Raw genomic sequence first — 12,936 nt, 5'->3', positions numbered from 1 at the left:
CTGCTTCTCGAAATTGATTGCAAAAAATCCGGACTTATAGACACGCTTGATGAGTGTCATTCAATTCGGCACAAGACCCTCCACGCCTTCAGCTCTGTGCGCTGCGAAGAATCGGAACCGAATTTGGCTTGAGCGTCAGATACCGCGACTTCTTCGACATCCTCTTTGCTGTCTTCCACCATATTGACTTGCTCGCATCTCGTCTTCTGGCCCACGGACATCATCATGAGGTAAGCCGACCCGCTACTAGGTCGCTGTAGCGTCCACCATGGACCTGAGCGCAGAGACACTAACGCTGACCCACGCCGAATCCCCTTCTTCCCACAGTCAATACGTCAACGTCCCCAAATCCGAGCTGGACCAATCGCAAATCCGCGAGCTGGAGCAATACGAGATCTCCCAGGGCCCGCTCTCGGTACTTCAGCAGTCCGTCCGTAATCACACGCAAATCCTCATCGCACTGCGCAACAACAAGAAGCTCCTCGCCCGCGTCAAGGCGTTCGACCGTCACTCGAATATGGTTCTCGAAAATGTCAAGGAGATGTGGACCGAGGTGCCCAAGGGCAAGGGCAAGAAGCCGATCAACAAGGACCGGTTCATCTCCAAGATGTTCCTGAGGGGAGATTCGGTTGTGCTGGTGCTCAGAAATACTGCTTGAGCAAGCGACAGGCCACCTTTGCTGCTGCGTGCACGCCGACAGATACCCCTTCCCCGACACCGGCAGCATATTCAGCAGCATTGGATGGGCATGAACGCCTCCCAAAAGTGCAAAGGCAGCGCTCGAAACGAACATTTCAGCACACCGAACACCCATCACTGTATCATTACTGCAATCCGATCAACTTAGCCATCTGACTAAGATCTCATCTCGATCGCGACCCACACGCGTCACCGCCGCCACGATCGCAACCTTTCATGATGTGACCACCTTTGATCAGCCTTTGGCCGGGAAACGACTTCGGATGAGAATCGTGGGTGTCCCAATCAGCCGCAAGGCCGTTGTGTGTGGGCGTGGGAAGGTTTGCCTCCGCCCACCGTGGCATCGGAGAGATGAGAGAGGGACGTGTCGGCAGTACTACCGCTGTCCTGGCAACAGGCGCCACAAGAGCGGCACGCCGTTCATCGTCCTCGCACCCCGTCATTTCGGTCTTCATCCCGATCTGCTGTCGTTGAGTGGCTGGCTGTCATTGTTCGTCGGTGTTCGTCGGTCGGCCTCGCGGCCTTTGCTCGGTCTGCCAAGATGTGAAGCTGCAACGACGTGCATATATAACCCTTGCTCTTTTGTGAGCGGGTGAACCAAAGCCCGTCGCAAACACCCTACTGTCAGCGCTCCATATGCCGTATTACGACTCCAAGCCGCCCGTGCCCGTCGGTATGGGGCGGGGTGCGAACTCGGGCGTTTGGGGGAAGCCTATGGCGGTGAGGTGGTTGGTTGCCATCCTCTTGGTTGTTCTCGGTAGCGTGGTGGGAGGAACACCGGTGCCGTCCGTGCGGGGTCTTGCGCAAACGAACGCTACTGGTCATGGTGAGTAAGATTTCTTCTTCGACAGGCAGAGCTCGTTCACTGACACACTTTCCCTATACACAGCTGATCGTCTCGCACCCGCACCGTGCTTTCGCAACGGAACCCGCTCAGCCCATCAAAAGAAGTGGCACCGGGAGCACGACGATGAGTCGAGCTGGCGTACCTCCGACTCTGGCCAAGCTGTCCAGCTCATCCGCCTTGCAGTACCTGGCAGCGCTCGATCCCTCGTCGATAAGCCCGCTTCCGATTGGAAGATGGTCATCTTGGCCCAGTTCTAGTCTCCCGATCACATATCTCACTCGTAAACCATTGCAGAACTGTGAAGGCTTGACATTGTATACTTCTTCGACTGCTTCGACTTGACTTGAATCCCGACCTTGACTGAAGAGCTGCTTCGACTCGTCCTCTCTCGCGCTGGCTCCATGCGTGCTGCGTCCCCCGTTCGACCCTACTTATACCAGCGCGCACCTCCGAGCTGCTCCAGCATGACATCGATCTCATCCTCGTCTTGCAGACCGGCGCCGGCGATGGTGAGGTCGAACACGCGCTTAGGCAGCTGAATGCCGTTCTGCGAGATGAAACGGATGTGGTCGAGATTACACTGGAAGCGTGCGGCATAGGCTTCGAAGAGCTTGATCAACTTCGCTGTGAACATCGTACGGAAAGGCAAAGGGTCAGTTGGACGAATGGAGAGACTTGAGAGTGTAGGGGGAATGGAGGGGGAAAAGAGGACTTACTGTCAGGCTTGCACTTGAAGCGCACCTGGTAGTTGTTCGCGTCTCTCAGGATGATCGTGATGGCCGGAGGCTCCGCAGGGGGCAGCGGAAGACGTGGGACGATGTTGGTGCTGACAATCCGCATATCGTCGTCATCATCGTCATTAGCGCCGGTGGTGATGGGGCGACCCAAAGGGAGGTTGACATCGGCAGCACCATTGTCGACGTAGGTCGCAGCGAGAGTGGTGGCGGAGGCTCCGTTGTCAGGGTTGACATTGGTGCCGGCGAGCTCATCCTTTGGAGCGGATTCGTTGTTGTTGACGGCGAGACTGCTGGTGGCGACATCGTTGGTGGTGGAAGTGGTGCCGTTTGCCTGCTGTTCGAGCTGCTGACCAATTTTGGCTCGATGCTGATCGCTCTGCACCACGGGAAGAGGAAGTGGGGCAGGTACAGAGACGGGCTGAATGTTCTTGTTGCGCAGAACCAAGTCGGTGACGGTGTTGTTGGCGGCATTGCTGGGAACAGCAATGGTGGCTGAAGCGTCGCCGCCATTGCCAGCACTTGTGGCAGCCCGATCCTCGTCCTTGGGTGCAGCCTCAACATCGGGCGTGGGCGGTCCCTGCTCTCGCTCTCGCCGCTTCGCCAGCGGAACGTCGTCGTCATCCATCAGCTCGTCAACCTCCTCCTCGTTTCCCTGCTGCTGCGTCTCCACCGGTCCCGTCTGCGCCTGGGTAGTGTCCTCCATTGTCGCGTCCCTGTCACCGACCGCATTCGCTGGAGCAGATTGAGTCGAAGTAGTAGCGGCACCGGCAGAGTTTCGAGCATTCAGCACTGCCTGAATGGCCGCGTCGATGGCAATGTCCGTGCCGAGCGCGGTATCGTCGATGTCCGAGATCGGGGAGCCCTCCCGAGCGACAGCGGGGGTGGTCTCGCGCTTGGATGCGCCGAGCAGGTTCTTGCGGAGGTAGTCCATCTTATAGTTCGTGGGTGAGGAGGATGATCGTGTCGACCGGCCCTTCGTGATAGCTGGAGGAGGTTTGACGAAAGCGGATGAATCGGTGGGTTGCAGGATTCTCTGGAGGAAGAGGCTAAGTTCCGCAGCCTAAACAGCGGGCGAGGAACGAGGTTACGGACGACGAGAATGCGGCAAATGCGGGCGTCAGTAGCGCTTCAGAGGTCGAAGATGTCTTGAGCCTGCCTGAGAGAAGACCGCAGGGCAAGTATGAGGTCAGGAGATGCTCAGAAAGAACAAGATTGGGTGAAAGAGAGGAACCTACGCGATATCTCGTTCAGGCGGGATGAGCAGCCACGGGTATTGCGGTTCGAATCGGCGAGTCGTAAACGTTCGGACCGATGCGGAGGGTACTGTTGAGCGGACCGAAGTGCGTCTTGACGTGGGCAGGCCTTCGACCTTAAGCGCGAGTAGATGTCGGCGGAGGCGATTGTTTGTGACGGTGGTGATGTAGCCTTGACGATGAGTACGCTTGACGATCCGAGCGATGACCGTGCGGCCCGAGTTACTCGTGATCAGACTCGCGCCCCGTCAGGCTTGAAAGAGTCCGACGCCGTAGGGGTATCAGCTCGTGACCAGGAGAGGAGGCTGTAAGAGGTGCTGACCAGCTGCGCAGGAGTCCTTTGTTCTGAAGGGTATCCGCTCTTGACAGCGAGAAGAGGAGAAGAAAGACGAGAACAAAGGAGGATTGAAGTTCTTATATCTCGCAAGATCGTCTGCCTTCCGCTGTGCGACCTCTAAAAGAGTCCGCAGCTCGAGCTCGAGCGATTCCGCACTATGATCCCGCACTTTGTACTCCATCCAATACAAGTTTGAACCGATCGCAAAGGGCGAGCGGGATCGTACAGCGAACGGTTGTAATGCCAAACCTTATCCTCCAACGTCGTTTGCTGCGGAACAATCACACGCCTGCTAGCTCCGTAGCCTGACGGCCAGTACACCGTCTCGAACACAGACCTGACGAGATCACAAAGAGCGAGCGGAGGGAAGCGACTAGCTCTGTGATGTCAAACCTTATCCTTGTCGACTCGATGCATGCCAAGAAAGAGCTCCGTTGTGGAGCGGACAGCCTCTTTGTCCACCGTCGCTTTGTGACGTGTTTAACTACACAATCGAGGCCGTGCATCCGTTCCGCAGCGGAACTCGGCTCGCAGGCAGCCCGTCGGCTCGAGTCAAGTAGTGCGAGCTTCCACCCTGCAGCGGATGCAAGCCTGTACATGTCCCGAATGCGGACTGCCATCGGCCGTCGTGCAGCAATGATCGAGCGGAACCCGCTGCACACCGTGACCGAGCTCGAAACCCTGCCATCCCTTTGTGCGGCAATTCGACAATGTACTATTGAGCAGCGCCGCTCGCGCTCGCACACAAACAACCCCGTCGCTACAAATCACTCCAGTTTTAGGTTTGACTTTTGCACGAGCCTTGGCATTCCAGAGCTTAAAGGAGTTGATGAGGTGTGTGACACTTCCAGCTGCGTCTGCATCCACACATGCAGATTACAGGAGTTGATGAGCGTCTTGACAGCCCCGAGCTTATCCCTTCCGAACCATGCTCGTACACGCCAAGATGCGCGGGGAGCCGTGCTTGATGAGGCCCTTGACACGCTCCGACCACGCTCCACGCTCCTGCTCAGGAGTCAAGGAGCTGATGAGGCTCGTGACAGCTCGAGCTTGTTGCCCTTCTTGCTCGTACAAGCCCAAAGACGCAAGGACGCCTAGACACGCGGCATGAGCTTGTTGTCATTGATGAGCCTCCTGACACGAATCCACACTGCGTCGCACCGCATTTCACACTCTCGCCCACAGCGATGATGAGGATCTTGACACATTCCGTTGCATCCGACCACAATGCCGAGCTTCTCACACGAAGCTAAACTTGATGAGGGTCTTGACACGTCCCGCTCCTACAACCCAACCAAACTCGCCACGACATACCCAAAGATTGGCAGCACCAGGTTATCATGCTGATCCGAGACACCCTCTAACAACCCCAACGACGCAACAACCGTAAAGTACTTGATCGAGCTAAACTGCTCGCACCAGCCGACCAACCTTAGCAGCCAAGCGGACGCCATGATGCTCGTGACGAATGCGACGGTTCCTTCGACTGTCTTGCTCGATCCACCGGGCCAGTAGGTGCGGCCGTATCTGCGCCCGACGATGGAGGCGAGCGAATCGCCCACTCCCAAGACCAGCACACCTGTTTGCTGCAGGATGCGCGAGTGATCTTCGAGCCAGAGGGGACCCGCACAGCCGGTGAGCAGGTAGAAGTGCGACAGGATCACCGGTCCCGAGTCCTTATGGTCCAGGAACTCGGACATGAAGACGTGCAACGCAGCTCCGAACGGGTACAGCGCGTAGTATCGAATGTACTCGGCGAAGACGAAGATCGAGAAGGCGAGCGAGAATGCTAGGTGCGTCAAGGCCGGGTCGAGAGCGATGCCGGGAATGAACAGCATGACTGCCAGGGCGTGGAAGAACTTGCGTCTAGCGTTGAGCGACAGGTGCGATGCCTTTTTGACGGCAGCCGTGTTGTGCTCCTTCGCGAGCAGAGAAGCGGTACCTCCGAAAGTTGAGAGCTTCAACTGCACCCCGCTGGCTCGCTTTGCGTTCGTGTTGCTCTCGCTTCCGGTGACTGCGCTTCCATTGACGTGGTCTGCATCTGACCCGCCGTTCGCCTCCGCTGAAGCAGGATCGACGACAACAGGTGTAGCTGCGACGCCGCCTGGTGCGTGTGAGTTGGGCGAGACCGAGAGGACCACGTCGGACGGAGCGGCGCTGTTGATCTGTTGCTGTTGCTGCTGTTGCATTTTCAGCTGAGCTGCTGAGCTGTTGGCTGCAGCAGCGCCGATGGGCATCTTGGACCCTAGCATCGTACGATGGTATGAGTTGCCGAGACCGCGGAAGCGTTTGGCGTTGGCCACGACTGCTTGCCAGCACGAGATCGAGACCGAGATGAGCACTACCCAGTAGCCAACCAGCACTGGGCGCGACCAGGGCTTGGTGCCCTGCAGCATGAACGAGACCGCCCAGAGCCACGGGTCGCGGCGCACTAGCAGCCAGCGCACCCACATGCCCAGCACACCGACGACGTAGAGAGTGGCGAAGAGATAGAAGAACGCAGCGAGCAGACGTCGGTGCAGATCCCGCTTGTCGGGCCAGCGCAGACGGTGTGTCGGCTTCTGTGCCAGATTCCTCGAAAGGTAGAGGAGAGGTGACAGCATGAACCCGATCATGAAAGTGCCGACGATCAGTGCGAGCTGAAAGATCAGCAATGGCGTAGGGCGCCGGAAGGTCTTGACATACGGCGTCGTGACAGGCAGCAGCTTGGCAACGAAGAGATGGAGGGTCTCCATCGTCAGTGTGATTCCGACTCCAGCAACGATGCCGAGTTCTCCCAGCGTGAAGCTCTTGCGAGCGAGTCGAGAGACGGTGTAAAGGTTGGCCTGATAGATGAGCGCAGCGGTGATGACCTCCCAGCGTGCCAGATTGGACCACAGAGGAAAACCGTAGAACGCGGCTGCATCCTTGATGAGCTCGAGCACGACGGCGACCATCGAGGAAAAGACGATGAAGCTTCGCAGCTTGATCCAATTGCTCTTCGGAAACTGGTGGGGCCGACGAATCCACTTGGTCGCGAGAAGGTGGCAAAGCAAGACGGTCGACGTCATGCACATCGTGCTCACAAGCGAGTAGCGAGACACCACCAGCGTCGTCATGCCGCCTCCGAGTCTCTTGTCGTGACTGAGGATGACAGGAGGTCCTTCGATCAGCCAGGGAGGGTTTGGAAGGGCTTCGCCAGAAGCACGCGCACTGCTGCGACCAAAGGCCTGGTCCTGAATCGCCGAGAAGAGCGTCGCACAGGCGAGCAACGGCGGAAGCAGGAGAGCGTTGAGAGCGCCGTCTTCTGGACAGGCGCGGTAATTGCGGTGGTCGGTGGCCCAGATGGCGGCCTGCTCGTCAGGATCACGCAGGAAGAAGTAAAGCGTGCTGGTGACGGTGACGAAGCCGACTTCGAAGGCGTGGCTCTGCGTTGCGCGCATTCCATGTGTCTTGAGGCCGTAGCAGGCGATGCAGCAAGCTAGACTCACGAGCAAAGCCTCCAAAGAAGGATTGGTGCGCATTCGTCTCCAATTGGAACGAATGCCTCCACGCGACGGTGCTGGTCCGAGCTTTGGGTCGGCAGGACCAGCAGCATTCGAGGCCGATGAAGACCGCGCTGCATCTCCGCCGACCTTGCTTGATGGCTCCCGCGGCGTGCTACTGCTTCGCGCCTGTGCCGTGCTGCTAGCGCCCTTATCGTGACTGCCTCGTCTTGCTTTGGCCACACTACCCGATGGCAGCGCAGAACCAGGAGCGGTCGCGATTTTCGGTTTGCCGCCCGAAGAGGCCAATGATCCTGCCACGCCCATCGCGCGGGTGAGGATGGAATCGCGGTTGGGCCGGGAAGCTGATCGGGAAGAGACATGCGTGTTGGCTGACGAGTCAGATGGAAGGTGCTGGGTTTGCTTCTTTGGCGATCGAGTCGCGCCGCCAATAGTGAATCTGGCGGAGCGAGAGGTGGAGCGCCGTTCGCTGCCTGAGGCTGAAGGCGGTCGAGGCGGTGGAGTGGAGGTGGCAGCGCGCCATGCTGCAGCTGTCGCTGATGCTGCTGTGTGGCCATTGGATGGTGTCGTTGACCTGCCAGGCGCTAATGAACGCGAACGATCCTTGCTCCTTCGCTTGCGCCCAACATCCCAGTCGAATGGCTCAAAATCGGTACTGGAGGAATTGTCGTCGTCGCTAGATGCGTAGCCGCCGCCGCCATCCGCCGAAGGATCAGCAGAGTAGGCTTCCCTGGACGTGGCGGTGTTGGAACGATACCTGCGAGTGGGACCGTCCGTAGAAGAGCCAGAATACCCGTCGGAAGCGGCAGGCCAGGCGGAGATGCTGGATGCTCGAGAAGAAGCGGGCAAAGGAGACGAAGCGTTCGAGTCGACCCCATACGAGTGACGTTGGTTGCCGAAGCCGGAGGCGATGGAAAGGGAAGCAGAGTCGAGGATGTTGCGTCGTCGAACGTTGGAGGCTTGCGATGGATGTGTCTCGGAAGCCGTCGCCACAGCCTGAGGGGGCCGTCGCGAGGATGGACCAGCCTTGGCATTGCTAGCCGAGTAGGAGATGTTGTTGCTGTTGCCATTGGCATGTCCGTTGGAGGCGGCGCTGTCGTTGGATTGATGTGCGCGCGACTTCTTCCATTCTCTCGCGCCCTGAGCGGAAGCTTGATTGGAGAGTCGGCGAGCCGCTTTGCGAAGACGTGCCGGATCTGGGAGCGACTTTTTCGGTATAGAGGCGACCGAGTCGGTCGACCACGTGCGCTCCATCCTTGGCAACGAGAGCACGGATTGTGCGAATTCTTGCTGGCCTTCGCGAGACTGCTAGCAGGTCAAGGCGGATAGTGGGAGCTGAAGCGAGACAGCTGGCCCAAGCGGTTATTGGTCCATGCTTTGTTGGATGTGGAGGCCGTCGATCGATGTTGCGAACGTGGGTGAGGCTGGAAGCGGAGTACGGTGACCGAGGCGAAGGATATGGTCCGAGCAGATGAAAGGGTCTGCTGCGGTGTGGTGAGTGGTGGTGGTGGTAACGAGCTGAGTGGTGAAGATGACAGGATGACAGCGCGAAAGGAATCGACGAGACCCTTGATTTGGCTGAGCAGACTACTCGGATTCAAGCTCCGGTCTCGATGCGGTGCATTCAAAAAGGCGGAAAAAAAGGCGGTTAGCGAGCTACAGCACCTAGCGAAGACCAAGCGAGTGCGGCCAACTGTCCCTTTCAAACGCGTCACATACAGCCTGCACACCGCAGTCGGCAGTCACACCAACACACACGCCCGTCACCGCAGTCCGAATTCAGGGTTCAGCACGTTGAACTTGGCGCGTCAACCATTCCAGCCTGCGGTACCGCTGGCTCTGGCCACAGCCGACGGTGACAAGCTCCTGTCGATCCTTGCAAAAAGTTCCCTCATCACAAGCTCATCCTTCTGCGCCTCAATCACATGCTTCAAGCTTCGTCGCGACCTGGAAGCATGCGCATCAGCGACAGAAGTGCCACCGAGGAGCCTTCGTCTGTCCAACGATGTGCATAAGTATGAGTATGGCGCGGTTCTTCTCGTCGGTGCTAGACACCGAGCATCCGATTCAGCCTCTTGAGCACGCCAATCACACGCAGAGGTACGGGGAAGTGGTTTTGAGATTGAAGCAAGAGACTCGCTGAAGCCGACAAGGACGCCGCGGTCACTGCTGCCAGGAGCCGAACTGGAACGAGGAAGCGTGCGAGGCGGGAGGAGGGGAGGGCGACGAAGAAGTGGCCGCCGAGGGCCGGGTCGACTCGGTCCACGCCGAGAGCTGGGCGCCCGCGTTGGTCTCGTAGCTCTGACCCGCAAAGTATCCGCGAGAGTCGGTCATACTCTCCTCTTTGGCGCCGGCCAGCGCCGTCGCGGGGTGCATCTCGAAGATGCTGCCGCTTCCGTTGGGTCCGTGTTCGTTGGAGAAGGTGGCCGAGGGCACGGTGGGCGGCACCATCAGCCCGTGGGCCGCGGCACTCTGAGCTGAGAGCGATGAAGCGTTGGATGAAGGTGGCGATGACAGGATTGGAGAGCCCATCGCAGTGAAGTTGGGTGGGTAGAGAGGAGGAAGCGACGAGGCTGCCCCTCCAGCGCCAAGACCCATTGGCGAGCTTGTCTGCCACACCATCGATGACATCGGCGCACTCGGCGCGTTAGAGACGAGACCGTTGCCGTACGGACTGGAGCGCTCGTCGGATCCCTTGCTGTAGTGCATCGTGGCCGATGCTTGGGATTGTGCGTAAAGACCGTACATGCCGCCCTCATGGCCGCTGCTTCTCTGCTCGATCGCTTGACCACCGACGAGACTGTGCACGACAAAATTGGGCAAGTGTCAGCTGCTGCGCCTATCAAACTCCGATACCAGCCGGCAAAGTACTCACGCGATGGGCGTGCTAGGACCGTAGCACGACGTCTGATGAGGTCCACCATTGTTGTGGCGCTTGCGTGCTCTCTTTTGCGTCATGCCGATGGCCAGCTGGCCGAATCCTTCCGAGTCCGGGCGCAGGCAGGTAGCGGGGAAGTCGTAGCCAAACAGAGGAACGAGATGGTCGCGGATCTCCCAAGCGATGCGTCGGGACAGCTCCTTGGCCAGGTCGTAGGGAAGCCAGGTGCCCTGGATGCTGAGATATCCGCCCTTGAGCTTGGTGATGTGCGGGTCGAGGGCGGGGCAGGTGCGGACGAGGCGACCAAAGTTGACTGTTGCGTTAACGAGAGGCAAGAGGAGGTCGGGTCAGCTGAGGGCGCAAGGTGGAATACGCGCGAACCAGTAAGTCAGTGATGCATACCTTTGTTCTTTCCAAGCGCCTGCGTGATGGAAGTGAAGCGAATGAAAGACGTGTCGCAGTCGATCATCATGGTGTGGCCGCGAACGTCGTACTCGAAGACCGTCATGAAGCCGCGGTCGCCGCCAGTCGTAGCGTACTTGCCCTTTCGAAACTCGTGGATCTGCGTGGCGAAGAGTCGAGCAGGGCGCGGACCAGAGATGTAGAAGGTCCCATTGCTACCGTGAAGCGTCGCGGCGGACTGCGTCTGATAAGCCGGCGCAGGCATCTGGTCGTCGCGAGCGTAGGGAAGGCCGCGTTTCTTAACCATGCTCGAATCGGTCTGGAGGGCGTTGTCGTAGTGGTGACCGGCGGGCATCTTGTCTCCTGGTGGTGGCGAAGAGGTCTTGAGCTTAAGTAGTAGATGTGCTGCGTAGGCGACACCTTCGAGACCGTTTGCTTTGAGGTCCTTGTCGCTGTCTGCGATGCGTGAAGAGGCGTTCTTGAAATTGGGAGAGAATGAGCGAGGTGACGAATAAAGCGCCTCTTTCGCCTTTGGAAGGTCCTTGATAAAGATGGATGGTTGGTGAGAGTGGTGCTTCTGCTGGAAGTCAAAGAATGTGGACAAGTCGAGGGTCAGCTCGATACGAAGAGGGGGAGCCTAATGATGGAAGACGAAGGGCGAGGGGAACAAAGAAGGAGGGCGCCTTATATGTCCCACCCCGTCTGAGTTCGGAAGGACAAGGATGAGGCGGAGCTGCGCAGGAACATGAAGGGCGCGGCTGCCAAGACGCCAAAAGAAACCAAGAGCGGCGAAATTGCACCGAATCCGCGTCCATTTGCGCTGCCGTAGCTAAGCGTCGTTTTTCCATGCAACAGTGCAGACGCGCCAGCCGCTCGCTCTTCCACAATGGATGCATCCCAGGGTGGGCGACAAAAGGTTGCCGTGAGACGAGCGACCTGCGCACCTGGCTGTTCTGAGTCATGCGGACCACCGGGCATGATGAGGTGGACATGCCCGGTGTCCATACGGCAATTTGTCTTCCCCCTCGCCGAACGACGGTGGGGTCTGCCCCACACGCCGTCATCAGGCGGCAAAGTCAGCCAGCCTTTGTCAGCCCAGAGCAAGGGTAATCTCAGCGCCGATGACTGGCGTGGGGAATGAACGATTCAGTCGCATCAGCCCGGCAAAACGGAACAATGACATCGGACCACTGCGATGATCACGACCGAAGGCCGGTCAAGCGCGAGACGACGCATTCCCGACGTGACCCTGGTTTGGAAAGCTTGAGCAAGAACGAGTAACAAGCTTGTCGTTCAAACTCAAGCCCGCCACCCAGCCGCTTCAGAGCGCCACAAGCGCCACTAAGCATCGATCATGAGGTACAAACTCCGTCAGTGGTCGCGGGGATGCGCGCCAAGAGTCGACGCTCAGAGAAGCGGCAAATGAAGTACCCGTGCTGAGGAGATCATATCGCATTGCGCTGACTCGACTCAAGCAAGGTGACCTTGCTCGAGTGATGTGGGGTAAACGATAGCCATCGTCTGACCCTCTGTGCACCTTCGCCAACGTCCTCCAATGAGAGAAGACACACCGGTGAGGTGTGACATATCTCCACAGGCGTCAAAGGTGGGCAAACGACTGACACAAGCACCACGAAATGGTGCCATGGTGCCGGACAACCGAGCACAGGAGGAAATGAAGCAAGACAAGGTTTTGCGGTTCTGCCACAATGGGCAGCGACGGCAACAAAAGCGAAAAGTGGGCATCATATGAAACCGTATCAATGGTTGTGCTGATCGCTTTCGTGGATCGCATTGTGACGGCTTCTGAGGTCAGCCATTGGCGAGCAATGTCAGCAGTAGGCGAGTGCAAACTTTGAGGTTGCCCCCCAACCATATTGCCTGACGTCGGTCGTCAAGGACAGACAGCAAAGAAAATGAACGTAACAATGCGACTGACCACAGGAACGAATCAACTCCACTCGACTTCATGAGCAGCCGGTCAAGCGACCGTGCAAGACCGGCATGGGAATACCGGACATCGAACCAAGGAACGGGAGAGCATGTAAAAGGATCGGGAACACCAGCAACGACACCATCGCCAAGAAATGAAAAGGCGAGAGCCTGTGATACCAAGCCGTTGCATCACGACCTGATGTCACGAGGTGACACCAAGACACTGATGCGTTCTCGGCTATCGGCAATGATGAAAGGCTCCGGGAGCCTCGCTCATGTCCAATGAGCATGAGACAAGGGGGCCTAAGAGCGGCTCTCGGTCACGCTGGGTGACGCATGCCGAAGCAAGATTCACCATGTCAG

At 58.2% G+C, this 12,936-nt stretch overlaps 5 protein-coding genes across 5 annotated transcripts; 2 read left to right on the top strand and 3 right to left on the bottom strand.

The window, feature by feature from the left end:
- Positions 1–225: 225 nt before the first annotated feature.
- Positions 226–658, top strand: PSEUBRA_001724 (Ribonucleoprotein LSM domain protein; the record flags this gene model as incomplete). Its single annotated transcript, XM_016434964.1, has 2 exons — positions 226–230; positions 328–658. 2 exons carry the CDS (start codon positions 226–228, stop codon positions 656–658), a joined length of 336 nt encoding a protein of 111 aa, XP_016293638.1.
- Positions 659–1,335: 677 nt separating this feature from the next.
- On the top strand, positions 1,336–1,803 carry PSEUBRA_001723 (uncharacterized protein; the record flags this gene model as incomplete). The annotated part of the gene is made up of 2 exons (XM_059464701.1): positions 1,336–1,525; positions 1,589–1,803. 2 exons carry the CDS (start codon positions 1,336–1,338, stop codon positions 1,801–1,803), a joined length of 405 nt encoding a protein of 134 aa, XP_059321194.1.
- Positions 1,804–1,973: 170 nt separating this feature from the next.
- On the bottom strand, positions 1,974–3,214 carry PSEUBRA_001722 (Rad60/SUMO-like domain protein; the record flags this gene model as incomplete). Its single annotated transcript, XM_016434953.1, has 2 exons — positions 1,974–2,170; positions 2,263–3,214. The coding sequence occupies 2 exons, from the start codon at positions 3,212–3,214 to the stop codon at positions 1,974–1,976; spliced, it is 1,149 nt and encodes a 382-aa protein (XP_016293637.1).
- A 1,942-nt stretch (positions 3,215–5,156) lies between these two features.
- On the bottom strand, positions 5,157–8,612 carry PSEUBRA_001721 (Phosphatidate cytidylyltransferase; the record flags this gene model as incomplete). Its single annotated transcript, XM_016434950.2, has 1 exon — positions 5,157–8,612. One exon carries the CDS (start codon positions 8,610–8,612, stop codon positions 5,157–5,159), a length of 3,456 nt encoding a protein of 1,151 aa, XP_016293636.2.
- A 909-nt stretch (positions 8,613–9,521) lies between these two features.
- PSEUBRA_001720 (Transcription regulator HTH, APSES-type DNA-binding domain protein) lies at positions 9,522–11,600 on the bottom strand (the record flags this gene model as incomplete). The annotated part of the gene is made up of 4 exons (XM_059464700.1): positions 9,522–10,158; positions 10,234–10,549; positions 10,639–11,275; positions 11,583–11,600. 4 exons carry the CDS (start codon positions 11,598–11,600, stop codon positions 9,522–9,524), a joined length of 1,608 nt encoding a protein of 535 aa, XP_059321193.1.
- Positions 11,601–12,936: the final 1,336 nt, after the last annotated feature.

Source organism: Kalmanozyma brasiliensis (genome assembly GCF_000497045.1).
Source record: "Kalmanozyma brasiliensis GHG001 unplaced genomic scaffold PSEUBRA_SCAF15, whole genome shotgun sequence".
Lineage (NCBI taxonomy): Eukaryota > Fungi > Basidiomycota > Ustilaginomycetes > Ustilaginales > Kalmanozyma > Kalmanozyma brasiliensis.
The sequence above is the reverse complement of the archived record's forward strand: the minus strand, read 5'-3'. Positions and strand labels throughout refer to the sequence as shown.